Here is a 12,440-nt window from a genome sequence, read left to right as displayed (position 1 = left end):
GCTGCTGTTTGTGCCACTGCAAGTGCATGGCCCTCCTCATCTGGATGCAGCCAGAGGGTTTTGGTTAGGGATGAAATAGTCTTTTTTCACACGTTGACTAATGAAAGCTTGTTCTTACCTTTTCATAAATGTTCAGCAGTTGGCATAGGCAAAGTAAAAATAACGTGAAAGCCATTTAAGAGAAAGGGCCAATTTTTTTTTCTTTTACGTCCCACTGACTTGGGTTTTTGGTCTATAACAACAGCTCCTAGGCACTACGCTTAGTACAAGTAATACATAATTTATAAGACTACTTTGTTGTAAAAATAATTTAAATAGCCTTAGATTCAATGGAATAACCATTAAAAATATGAAAAGAGCTGCTCTTGTACCCAACTCCAAGATCCTGGTGTATATTACATTCCCTCCTTTTTCTGTATTATATGGCAAGCAGTTTTTGACTTTTGAAAACATCGTCCTGTATTTTTTGCACAGCAGTTAACATAGTTTGGCCCTATAATTGTGACCACAGTCCATTACTAATTAATAACAAGTGTGTGCTCAGACTGAAGAGGTAAACTATTAGATGAAAACAAAGGAAGGTGAATAATGAAAAGTAAATGCAGTTTCTGATGCCGCCTAGTTTAGAAGATAGACTTAACAGCATTTTGATTATAACATACAAGAAATGTCAAATATTTCAATTCCATGCTAAAAATAATTATACCTGTCAATAAAAAATCACTTTCCAGTATCAAAAAGCATTTTCTGATGGCCAGAAACCAAGGAGTTAATTCTAAAGATGCTTCCCATGGGCTTAGGAAAAGTAATTGAGTCTGGACAGAGTATTGCAAGTTAATCAGCCTTTAAAGGTTGACGGCAGGAAATTCCTTAAGAGTGGCTCCTTGGGAAGCAGACCTGGCAAATGCTTTGCTGTAAGATTCTTTATCATTTACTACAGGCCTGTGGTGAGAACTTCTTTTTTTTTCTGGCTTGCAGTTCTCTTTCTCTCTCAACCCTTCTCCCTCTGTCCAAACTAAAATCTTGGCCTCTCTTGCTGGCATGCTGTGGTTGTCTAAATGTCAACTCACTGAAAGCTGCTAAAATGGAGCACTTAATATTTTTTCCTCAAAGTCTTCCACATAGTGCCAGAAGTTTTAGTTAATTTGATCAGTAAGGCCCTGGTCCTACAAAGAATTCACTGAGGTCTCCAGGAAATTCAATGGGCTCCTATGTGAGTGCAGACATCCAACTCCACAAATTGTATTGGAGGACCAGGATCTGCTGAATTTGTGTTCGCTCCCTCTCTTTCCACCTCCTGCCATTAGAGTAAATTGTGCCTGTCATGGTGACAGGAAGAAAATATATAAAATAAAATAAAATAACAGAAATTAAAGTGATTTTTTTTTTCTTTAACTGGATGTTTTTGACATAAGAAAGGGCTCATTCATTTCAGGCAGTACCTAGCTGTAGTATTTAAAGACAAACCTCTGGAAATCTGGGATGTGAGGACATGTACTGTTCTTAGAGAAATGCCAAAAAACTTCCCTGTGGTGACTGCTTTGGTAAGGAATCTATTCTTTTACCTTCTCCCTTAAAATGTCAATTTAATTTATAAGTATAATCTGAAATACTCTGATGGATATTTTGCTATGGATTGGGTTGGTGGGTTTTATTTCTCCAGTATTGTTACCCAAACTTCGTATTTTTTCCAACTACCCTTACAAAATAGGATTATACAAGTTTCTCTCGCCAACTGCTGGGGTTAGGTTTCTGAAAGTTCCCCTGGTGGGCAAGACAAGAGGCTTATGGGAAAAATGACAGGTGGCAGGCTGATGCGCAGTCACAGAAAACTGTGATTACTCAAAACTATACCACAGTAGCCAAAATGGTATATAGAATATTAAGCATGGATACTCAAAACTGGTTGGCAAAACTGTGGTTGGCGAGGAAAATCTGTAAATGAAAGCATCCTGTTTTAGAAACTGGTTCACTCTCAAACATATATTATAGAAGCAATATATAATTAGCTTAATCATAATTAACCTGTAATTCTAGATAGTGAGAAACACTTGTTCCAATTTTTCCTATTTAAAAATGCTGACAGGAATGGTCACCTTCCCATAACTTGAAGAGTTTAAGAAAAAAACAGCTTGCAGCCCGTGAAGCGATGGCCCGACAGACGGTTGCATCCGATACAGAACTTATTAGTGTGGAATCTTCTGTTATCAGGTACTGCCCATCACAATGTCCTATGGGCTGCATTCCTATATAAAGGTGCTCTTTTTATGTATTGGCACAGACTAGCACTGCTAAATGCTGGGTGCCCTGGGAGAGCAGTTTCACAGACTATTTACCATTAGCAGTGCATAGAAAAGTCAATGAATGGGCTAGGGTCTGGTCCTTACACATCAACCTTGGATTCTTCTGCTGAGCATGAGAAATATTCATTTATTCCAAACAGGCATTGGCAGTACCCTTTAGTGATCTGCCCCTTGGGGTAAAATTAGTTTTTGCCACTTGGTTACTGTTATAAGGGTGGAAGTCAATTATTGTTTGGGGATTTGAGTAGAAAGAACCATTTTTGAAGAAACATCCACTTTCATACTACTGCATTTTTATGCATTGATTCATTGGGGAAATCTGATCTTCTATGTGTTTCAAGAACAAAAAAGGGTTACCTTTGACTCACTGCATTTCTCCTAAAGCTTGTTACAGGAGGCCGAAAGTAAATCTGAGCTGAGTCAGAACATTTCTGCCAGAGAGCACTTTGTGTTTACAGATACCGATGGGCAGATTTATTATCTCACAGTAGAGGGAAACTCGGTAAAAGACAGTGCAAGAATTCCTCCTGATGTAAGTTCAACATTTCTATATAATTGGGTCTTTAATTTGTTTTCATAGCTATTGTTGCAGAAAATAACATTTTATTATAATTATTAGGAGTATACATTTTAATGGCAAATATTTACAAAATCCGTGACTGGAAATAGAAACAAAACTTGCATTTGCAAAACAAATGAAAGTTCCTGTTTATGTAAAATAATGTTTCTTTTCAGCTTTGCAGTAGTGCATTAGTTTATGTAAGCAGTTTATTTATTTGGAAGGAACAGTGGAAATTTTTTTTCAACTGCATCTCATTTTTGCGTAATACATCTCAGAGAAATGCTGTAGACAGCAGCTGAAGTTTTTTAGGCTTTATGGAAATAAGAACATCAGCAAAATAAATAAATAGTTTTATTTGCTGTGGAATTTTTGTGGCTTTGTGTCTTTTTATTAGACTCACATATCTACTGCATCTATTATGTTTAACTTAAGAAAATGTTAGTTTCCCCTATGCACGAGAGGAAACTTTTTTGACCATGTTTATATTGGGCTTCTGTTAGTGATAGCTATTAGCAGGGTTGCAAAATTGTTTCCATTATTTCCACAATTAGACTATGGATGCAAAGAGAGCAAATTCTCTTAGAGAGGAGAGCAGAACCAGCAGAAATTCAGTTTCAAGTATGGAATGAATATGATTATCAAAGGACATTAATACTGATGCTTAGTGTGGGTAGCAACACTTAAAATCATGTTTAAAAAACACTCCTAAGATGCTTTCTGTTTTGGAAGGAGTGGTTTTAGAAGTGAACTACTGATGTGTATCTGTGGTTAGCTGCCATTTTTCTAAGCTAAGTGTAGACAAATCCTAGCCCTCTTGTAATATTTATTTACTTTTACTTTTTTATTAGACCTAACTAGACAATAAAGTGTGTGGTAATTGGAAAATATTGCATCAAAATTAATGTAATTTCTTTTGCCTCTTAAAAAAAAAAAAAGAGAGAGGCAACAAAAACAAACCCCATGGATCATTAAGGTTGTTGCATTGTTTATTTTTGCATTTCCTCCCTAGGTTTTAGGTTCTAACAGCACAGTTAGACTGAATGTGTATTATTACCTTAATTTCTGCACTGCGTGACTTGTAATTTTAACTATTGAACCATAACTCTTTAAATGGTAGATTATATTTAATTTTAATGTTTGGGCCTGATCCTGTATGTATGTACTAATAACTTCATATATATTAGTCTTCAGCTCAGTGGGACTATATAATTTTTAAAAAGAAAGGAAAAAAGTTATGGTTCGGGAGTAGTCTTTTTTTCTCATTCACATTATCATCAGTACATCAACCATAACAATGGGTCATACAGTTTTCAGGACTAGCTCAGATTATTGACTGATGATTTCTAGTAGTGGCTGCTACTTATTCAATTCCTTCACAGGAAAGCAAAATCCTTCAGAGGCTATGAATGCTAGCATCACGTAATGCTAACTATCATGAAGTATTTTACGTTAAATACATAGAGTGGTGTTTCTAATAGGGGAGATATTAGAGGTGTAGGTTATACTTTGAGACAAGGCTTCATTATGTTGCTTAGTTATAAATTTACTGTCCCAGCGCACAATGGTAAAGCTAATCATTCCACAGTTAGTATTTGAAACAGACACTCAGTGAATTTTGCTCTTATTTTTATTTGCATTCGTAAGGTGTTCTGAGATGCAGGCGTTCATATTTTGATCCCCCTTTTGTTAGTAAAAGCCAATTCTGTGTTATATAACAGCCCATTACTGCAGCAAATGAGAGTTGTGCCTGGGCATGCAGTACAGAATAATATCTTAAGGTACAAGAGGCAGTTCTTATTCTTTTGGTACAATAAACATTTAAGTCCATAAAAACTTTTATACAGTGGATAAATCCTTGGTCTTTTGGTATACCTCCCATACCTATGGATGTCCTATAACATTCTCAGGTTACCCTCTAGTGGCCAGTTGCCAAACATCATAGGGCACAGGTGGCAAGTTGTGCTCTGCCAAGAGTTGAAACCAGAGTTCACTTTCACAAAGTCTCCTGCTACTCCTAAAGTGGTTGAATTTCTTGAGGAAAGGAATAGTCATCCTTGCTAAAACAGTTAAGTGAATTTGCCCTGCTGGTGTTTATATCCATTTCTGTTTAAAGAAGCTGTATTTGGCTTAAGGCTACTTCTTAAAAAGCACAGCTTGTAATATCAAAACCTCCAGGTTTCTCCATTTGGCACATCTCCTCCAATAAACCTCAAAATATTTAAGTTATAGTTGTAAAATTTTATTCATTTTGTTCTCCTTTTCTCTTTGAATTGGCCAGCAATCAAGATGTTGCAAAAAGCCTTCTGTTCAATATGGCAGGTCAGCTGTTTTTCAGAGATAGTGGCAGCTTTTTGAAAAAGTGACTACTTGACAAGGATGGTTTTTCAGGAAGGAGGGGGAGAGAGGAAATAATAGAAAAATTGCTGCTCTATTGTGTTTTTTCTTTTTCTCCTTGTGTTTTAGTACAAAATTACATATTTCTAAGACTGTATGTACAAAATTTATAAACTACATTTGTTTAGCTCCTGTTACATAACCAGAGTTGTTTGTCAAGACAGAACTTTACTGAAATATTATGTTATCTTCATGAAATATTATCTATATAACATTTCAGGAAACCTCTGTCTTTTCAAGTATCTCTGGTTATATAACAGGAGAAAAACACAAATGCCTCATATGTAAATATATGACATGGCGATATGGGATCACAATATTGTAAATGTTACACTTGTAGTCCTATTGCATGTTATGTATTATGTATATTAATTTATTCAGCAGTTCTTAAATATATTGGTGAGAACGACAGATCTGATTGTTGGGAAAATATTTATAAATGCTTTGCATTTCCATTGTGATCTACCCAAAAGTGCTCACTAGAAGATGTAACTGTTGAATACATTCTAGATCAGAATTGTTTTGGAAATTAACTTTCTTAAAAATGTGTTGAGAGGTTTTCTGATTAATGGTTTAAGTTTAAAGCATATACGAAAATGAATGCTAATTGAAATTTACAGGATCACAATCCATGGGCTGTTTTTTGAGGTATGCAAATGACACAAATTTGGTTATGGATTAAGATGTGAAGTGTGGTTTTCTTTTGGTAACTTTTGAATAATAGTAATAAAATGTGGCCTGTTGATTGCCATTTATTTATAAAAGGCACATGAAAATTTGATAGGATGTATGATACATACTCCTCGTTTTCCCCTTGTAATTGTTATTATTAGAAAAACCTGTAACTACTTTGTAAAATTATTTTTCTATGCATCTCTCACAGACAGCAGGAGATGCTGCTGTCAGTGGGAGAATACAGCACCATGAATCAATCTGTAAAGACGTTGTATTAAGAAATAACAGACTGAGAACGCTAACTTCAGAATATGAAAACAGCTGTTTATTATAGCATATATAGAGTAAAGCTGAGAACTATTAAAAGCTGAGAGCTATTATAGGTAGGAGAAGATAACTAAAAGATATTCACTATTACTGTCCATAAACATCCTCTGAGGTTTCTGTTGTGGAGCAAGGAAATTAAAGAAGCTCTGCATTAGGCTTCACACTACTTCTTTAAAAAACACTTGTAATCAAAACTTTGTTATCATCAAGTGGTGATAACAGAGACAGAGTTTATAGATGAGGCTTCTCTGTGTTCCTGGCATTTGTCACAGTTAGCAGAAAAGGACACAGTCCCTTCTACAGCAGACTTCTGCCGTTTTGATAAGTAGCTCCCCTGACTCCATTATTGTAGTGAAGAAGGCACCTTGGAGAATAGAGCAAACTGCAAATAACTCTCCTGCTTGTGGCAGCTCCTCACAGTGATGCAGGAATCCCTAAAGCATTTGCATTTACAATGTCAAATAATGCAGCTAGCTTTCTCCGATCATGGATTTAACATAGGTTTATTTGAAACTGCATCCTATGCGGCATCTCTCACTATGTCTATGTTTGGTATGCTTGAGAGTAGTGGCCTCCTCTCCAGATTTTCATGTGCAAGTGTGAACATGGGGCCAGAGGTGTTCAAGGGGCAGTCTCCCAAGAGGACTTACTGTAGTCTACATTAGGTGTATCTAAGTGACATGACCAAGATCACACAGTAAGTCAGTGGCTAAGGAGAGAATTGAACCTTAGTCTTGTGAGTTTGAATCTAAATCCAGTCGCCTGCATTCTTCATCTTGATTCCTCCCTTTTCTAGGGAGCAGTTATTGGGAAACATGTTATATGGGCTACACATTTGCTATGATCATGGTTCTTATACTTAAGCCCAAGTTGCGCAACAGGAAACATTTATATTGTTTTTGTCATTTTAAATTAAACTTCCTGTCTTTGAACACTAAACACTATGTGCAGGTTTTGTTATATCACTTGATTTTGCTGTAACTTTCTCTTTTATTTAGTTAAGCATTTGAACAGTAGCAGTAACCCACGGCACTGGCCTCAGGTCATGAATTGCGATAGAGAAGAGTTGACTACAGATTTGTAATGGATAAGAGTTATTTTGTCAGCTTTAATTGTTTTGGTTTTCTCTGAAGGGCAGCTATGTTTTTGCATCAAGTATGAAAACTCAGCTAACTTCTATCAAACTGAAATCCTGGTGTTTTTGTATTTCCTAGATAGTATGCATTAGTTTTCTGGGTGTTTGAGAATGAGTCCTATCACATGGGAGCTAACATGAAAATAGAAACACACAAATGTTTTACATTTCTTATAAAACTAAATGTTAAGCTGTAAGACAGTATTTCATTCAGTTTAAGAAGTCTAGATAAAAATTTTGAGATAAATTCTGTTTCCTGAGCCGGGAGTCCTCCAGTAAACTCAGTAGAATTGCCTTGTTGGAGCCACAAGCAAATTTTGCTTATTAGGTTTTTTTTAACATTGGAAAGTAATGGGCGGTATCGGTATTAAAATGTTTTACCTGTGCAGAATGCTTTTAACCATATCATTTTCTTCTGCAGGGAAACATGGGAAGTATTACTTGTATTGCGTGGAAAGGAGATACCCTGGTTCTCGGAGATGTTGATGGAAATTTAAACTTTTGGGATTTAAAAGCTAGAGTATCCAGGTATGAGAGAATAAAATCTTACCATTTCTTATAGAGTGAATGGATGGCAGAAGATTTTTCTTTATATTTGCAGAAGGCTGCCATGATCTAGCAGCTGAGAGAACAAGCTTCTATCTTTAACATGAAAATTTTTCTCAAATAGTGTCTACTCAGGCAGTGCTGAACTATAACAAAAGAGAGGTGGTGCTCTCAGCTGGTGTGAATAGTATATTTGTGTTGATTTCAGTGAGTCCTTGGTGACTTGTCCCAGCTGAATATTTGACTAGCTTGGTTTAATCTAAACAAAAATAGTTAAAATGAAAAGGATTGTAATATTTGTCATATTAAATATTCTGAGATTTTTCTAACACAACTGACACTTAAAAGTTTTTTATGATATTTTTGCTAGTCATCCATTTATATATACATGGAATATTAATTCTATAAGTTATGAAGTATCAAAACGTAGAATGTTTGAAAGAGAACTTATATCAACTGCTCATATCTCTCTGTGTAGATTAGAATGAGGTTAAAACTTGAGTTCTTTTTGCCTCCAGGGGGATCCCTACCCACCGAGGCTGGGTGAGAAAAATACGCTTTGCCCCTGGAAAAGGAAACCAAAAACTGATATCCTTGTTCAATGATGGAGCTGAAGTTTGGGATGCAAAAGAGGTATGCATCTATTTCTCATCTGTTTTTACTTGTGCACAAAACATATAAACCTACTTCTCAAGGTAAGGTCAGGCACACAAACAATGTGGTTAAAATTATACACGAGCTGTTGCTGACAGCTATATAATAGAGGTGTCTGGTCTTTTCACAAAAGATGTTTACTTCCCCAGAAAGCTTTTTCAAGCTGCTGTCAATTGAAAAGTGCCTTTCGCTCTTACAGCTGACACTTTATTGAAATACCATTTTATCATCACTCTCTCCTAGTGATTTTTGGGTTGCAGCTTGCATAAAAAATGTTTTTAGGCTCCAGTGCAGAAATACAAAATCTTCCTTTCCAGGCTTAACAAGCTTCTGTGAACATCTAGACATACTAAATGGCAAAGTTGACCTGACTTGGTTTTGATGTATTTTGGGGATACATGAAAGTCAGATGTTTGAGAATTAACTTTGTCTTTGCTTCTCCTTTTCTGCAGAAAAGCCTATATTAGAGGGAAAAATCTCATTAAAAAATCTCACATTCATCTTATGTAGGTAGTTGGAGTTCTATTCTTCTGTACATTCATAGATAGGACATTGACTAGGGATAAATGATTCTACATGAAGAGATGCGGACTGTAGTGCCATGCATTCTCCAGACCAGACAGAGTACAGCCATTTAGTCTGATCTTTTAGAAACTGGATTTGAGAAATCTTTGTAATCTCTTGTTACTTTTCTGTCTGGTGGTTCTCTACCTCTTTTTAGGACCACAGTGGGTTTTTTTGTTATTCAAAAGTCTTAACATACACATGGGGTTTCCTTGGATTAGTGATTTCTGTGAATATAGGGGACTGGACCTGATGGGCTCAGAGGCCTCTTCCAATTTTGTGTTCCTCATTCCAATCACACCTGCCAAAGTCCTTATGCATTTTATAGGACATTGTAGCTCCTTTGCTTTCTCTGCAGGATGGCCTCATACGTCCTGCAAAGACTAGGGGGTCTTTTCAGCCCAGGGAGATGCAAAGATGACTTTAAGGACACCTTTGTTCCCTTTTATTAATCATGTGATGTGCCTTATGGCAAGGGTTGTCAACTGGGGGTTACTTGGAAAGGCCCTAGGGGGTATGTGTAGGTGGGTGGGGATGAAGCGCCGCCACACACCACCCCGCACCGCTGCCTCCCAGGAGCAGGGCCAGGGCGAGGGGATTGGTGCCCCTCTGCGGGCTGCACAGGTGCTGCCTGGCCAGCTTGATCGGGTGATGCTCACATGCAGTGACCACTGCCACCACCCACCACCCCACACTGCTGCCACTCAGCGTCAAGTTGCATGGCACCCTCCACCCCTCAGCTCTGTGCCGGGAGCACACTTATTAAAAAAGGTTGAAAACCCCTGCGTTATGGAATCACAGCACTGAATCTTGCCAGTTGTAACTAATATCCTTGCTGAAAAGTGGCTCATTGTTTCAAGGTACAGATGGTGAGCAGTTTAAGAAGTGGGAGAAATGTCAACTTCCGAATACTGGACGTAGATTGGTGTACCTCGGATAAAGTGATTTTGGCATCAGATGATGGGTGCATCAGAGTTCTAGAGATGTCTATGAAGCCATCATGCTTTAAAATGGATGAGCAAGAGTTGACAGGTAAGAACAAATCTCAACAGCCCACCATAGTTAAGTTTCCTGTTTGTTACCAATCCAAACAACACATAGAAAAGGTGAGAAAAATAATCTTTATTCTTTTCAGTGAAACAAGAGAGCAGAACTAGTATCAGTCTGCACCAGAAAATCAGGTATCTTCCAAGCATTTTGATGCGGACAATCTCCATATGTTTTAAAAATATCTTGTAATAGTTTTTCATTGAACTTCTAAGGGAATAGATTATACATATTTTTCTGTATTTAAAAAAGGTTATTCTTCACATAATGTGGAGCGATTTCTTGTGAAAAAATAATAGGTCACTCAAGTACACAACATGATTTTGAGTCATGTCTGTGATACATAAAAAAAATTAAAACATATGTACGGTTTGTTCACAGCCTTGTGTTGGGTTTTTTTTTTTTAGTTTTTAACTAGCATAGATATGTTTACAAAACTGCCTTTAGTTTCTATAAGTTTTGATGGGTGGATGGAAACTATGCCAGATATATGGTGCATATAAGGAATCCTACAGAGTTTTAAAATTATGAGCCACTGAGACCACTGCTAAGTAAGATTACCACAATGTGATGTTATATTTGATAGATATTCTGTTTTAATAATGTTGTCAACTTTGTCTGAAATAAAATATTGATACAGTAAAGACTATAACTTTAATAAAACACAAGAAACAATAAAAGTATCATCAGCACATTATGATCAATAACATAGATAGATTAGAAATCATATGTTCTCTTTTTAAACCCTCAATGTGCAAATATATAAATGCATAATTATGTCATTAAACCTGTGAAACATAAAGGAAAAACATTATCAGTCAAAAAAACAGTATGATTCAGTAGCTGTTTAGATATTTATTAAAGTAACAAAAGTTACCTAGGATAGAATAAAAATCATTGTGTAAATCAGTCAGCATGTAATTAAACCACTAACTTGGTGGAGAGTAAGAAAAACGTCTCACAGGCAAATGATCTCACAACTGAATCCTGCAGAGACCCGTTGTCTGAAGCATCTTACTACTGTCATAGATTCTGTACCAGAATAGACAGACCACCAGTCAGATCCATTTTGGCATTTTGGCTGTGTGAAAAACCCCAAACCACTGAAACTAGATTTAAAAAAACTGGTGTGATGTGAAATGCACAGTTACCCCAGAACCTTACCTGCCTCCAAACAGAGATATTATTTTATCTCTTTTAGTAGTCTCAAGTGTTACTAGTGGGCAAAAATGTTAATTTGGAAGGGTAACTTTTTTTTAATTGAGTTTCATATTAAGTTGTGCTCACTGCTGGCTCTCAAATACCAGTGCACAAAGCAATGTAAATGCTAATGCTTTCACTTTGCTTAATAACTATATAACTGATTAGCAGATTTGAGAGATGAGCAGAGCTGGGGCAGGCTGTTTATGTCGCAGTCTGCAACTAGCTTGGGAGAGATCTTGCTGCACGAAGCTTTAAATAACTCCCTCTTCACTGTACATTTAGGAATTACAGAATTGGTCAGACTGAGGAATTGAGTTTCTTGGTTCAGGAGGTTTGCAGCTCCCTATCCTCAGTTGATCTGTCCTCATTATTACACCCCAAACCAATGCCATAATTGCAAATCCAAGATACAGAACCCTGTGCTTCTTCCATTGCATGGCAGATATTTTTTGAGTGATAGAGGAATATTTTTGGTAGCATATGGGAACAAGGTGCTTTTTCTACCCTCCTAATACAAGAATTGTTTCCACTACATTCCTATGGCTGTTGTGATATGGTTCCCTGAGCTCCTCCCCTCCTGTGAAAACCTCCCCTGGGCCTCCACAGTGATTTCTTTCCTAACTGTCATAATAAATGTGACCTGCATTGGCCAGACAATACATACTTGCAGCAGTAGTTGAATATTTTTGCACAGAATCTTGAAGTGAGTCGTGTTTTATAGGTTAAATGCCTTTTTCAGAGTCCTGCTTAACCTTATTTGGTTGGGGACCATGTAGTGTAAACTGCAGTTTTGCTTCAAAAAAAGGAGCTGGGGTTCTGCAGGCGCTTAGTTGACGGCCCAGAGGTTGCAAGTTCAAGGCCATAGCAGACGTGCTCACAGCATGGCCCTGTCAAATTTCAACCAAATCTGTGAATTCTGCTAAATATCTTGTCACAAGGACATGAAAAAGGAAGGGAGGGCGTCAAAAAATACCAGTTGGGTAAGGAGACTTTTGGAGTAGTCTAAAATCCAAGTAACTCTTCTTACCTG

At 36.9% G+C, this 12,440-nt stretch overlaps 1 protein-coding gene across 1 annotated transcript in view; it reads left to right on the top strand.

The window, feature by feature from the left end:
- The window catches only part of WDR11 (WD repeat domain 11), a 103,593-nt gene that overhangs the window by 72,983 nt on the left and 18,170 nt on the right, over window positions 1-12,440 (top strand). Inside the window, exons 14-19 of the mRNA XM_059730071.1 lie at window positions 1,436-1,544; window positions 2,087-2,211; window positions 2,688-2,835; window positions 7,818-7,924; window positions 8,461-8,575; window positions 10,021-10,192. Coding sequence (XP_059586054.1) covers window positions 1,436-1,544; window positions 2,087-2,211; window positions 2,688-2,835; window positions 7,818-7,924; window positions 8,461-8,575; window positions 10,021-10,192 — 776 coding nt within the window. The remainder of the gene's footprint in view (window positions 1-1,435; window positions 1,545-2,086; window positions 2,212-2,687; window positions 2,836-7,817; window positions 7,925-8,460; window positions 8,576-10,020; window positions 10,193-12,440) is intronic.

The sequence above is a fragment of the Alligator mississippiensis genome, chromosome 6 (assembly GCF_030867095.1).
Source record: "Alligator mississippiensis isolate rAllMis1 chromosome 6, rAllMis1, whole genome shotgun sequence".
Taxonomy (NCBI): Eukaryota; Metazoa; Chordata; order Crocodylia; family Alligatoridae; genus Alligator; species Alligator mississippiensis.
The sequence above is the reverse complement of the archived record's forward strand: the minus strand, read 5'-3'. Positions and strand labels throughout refer to the sequence as shown.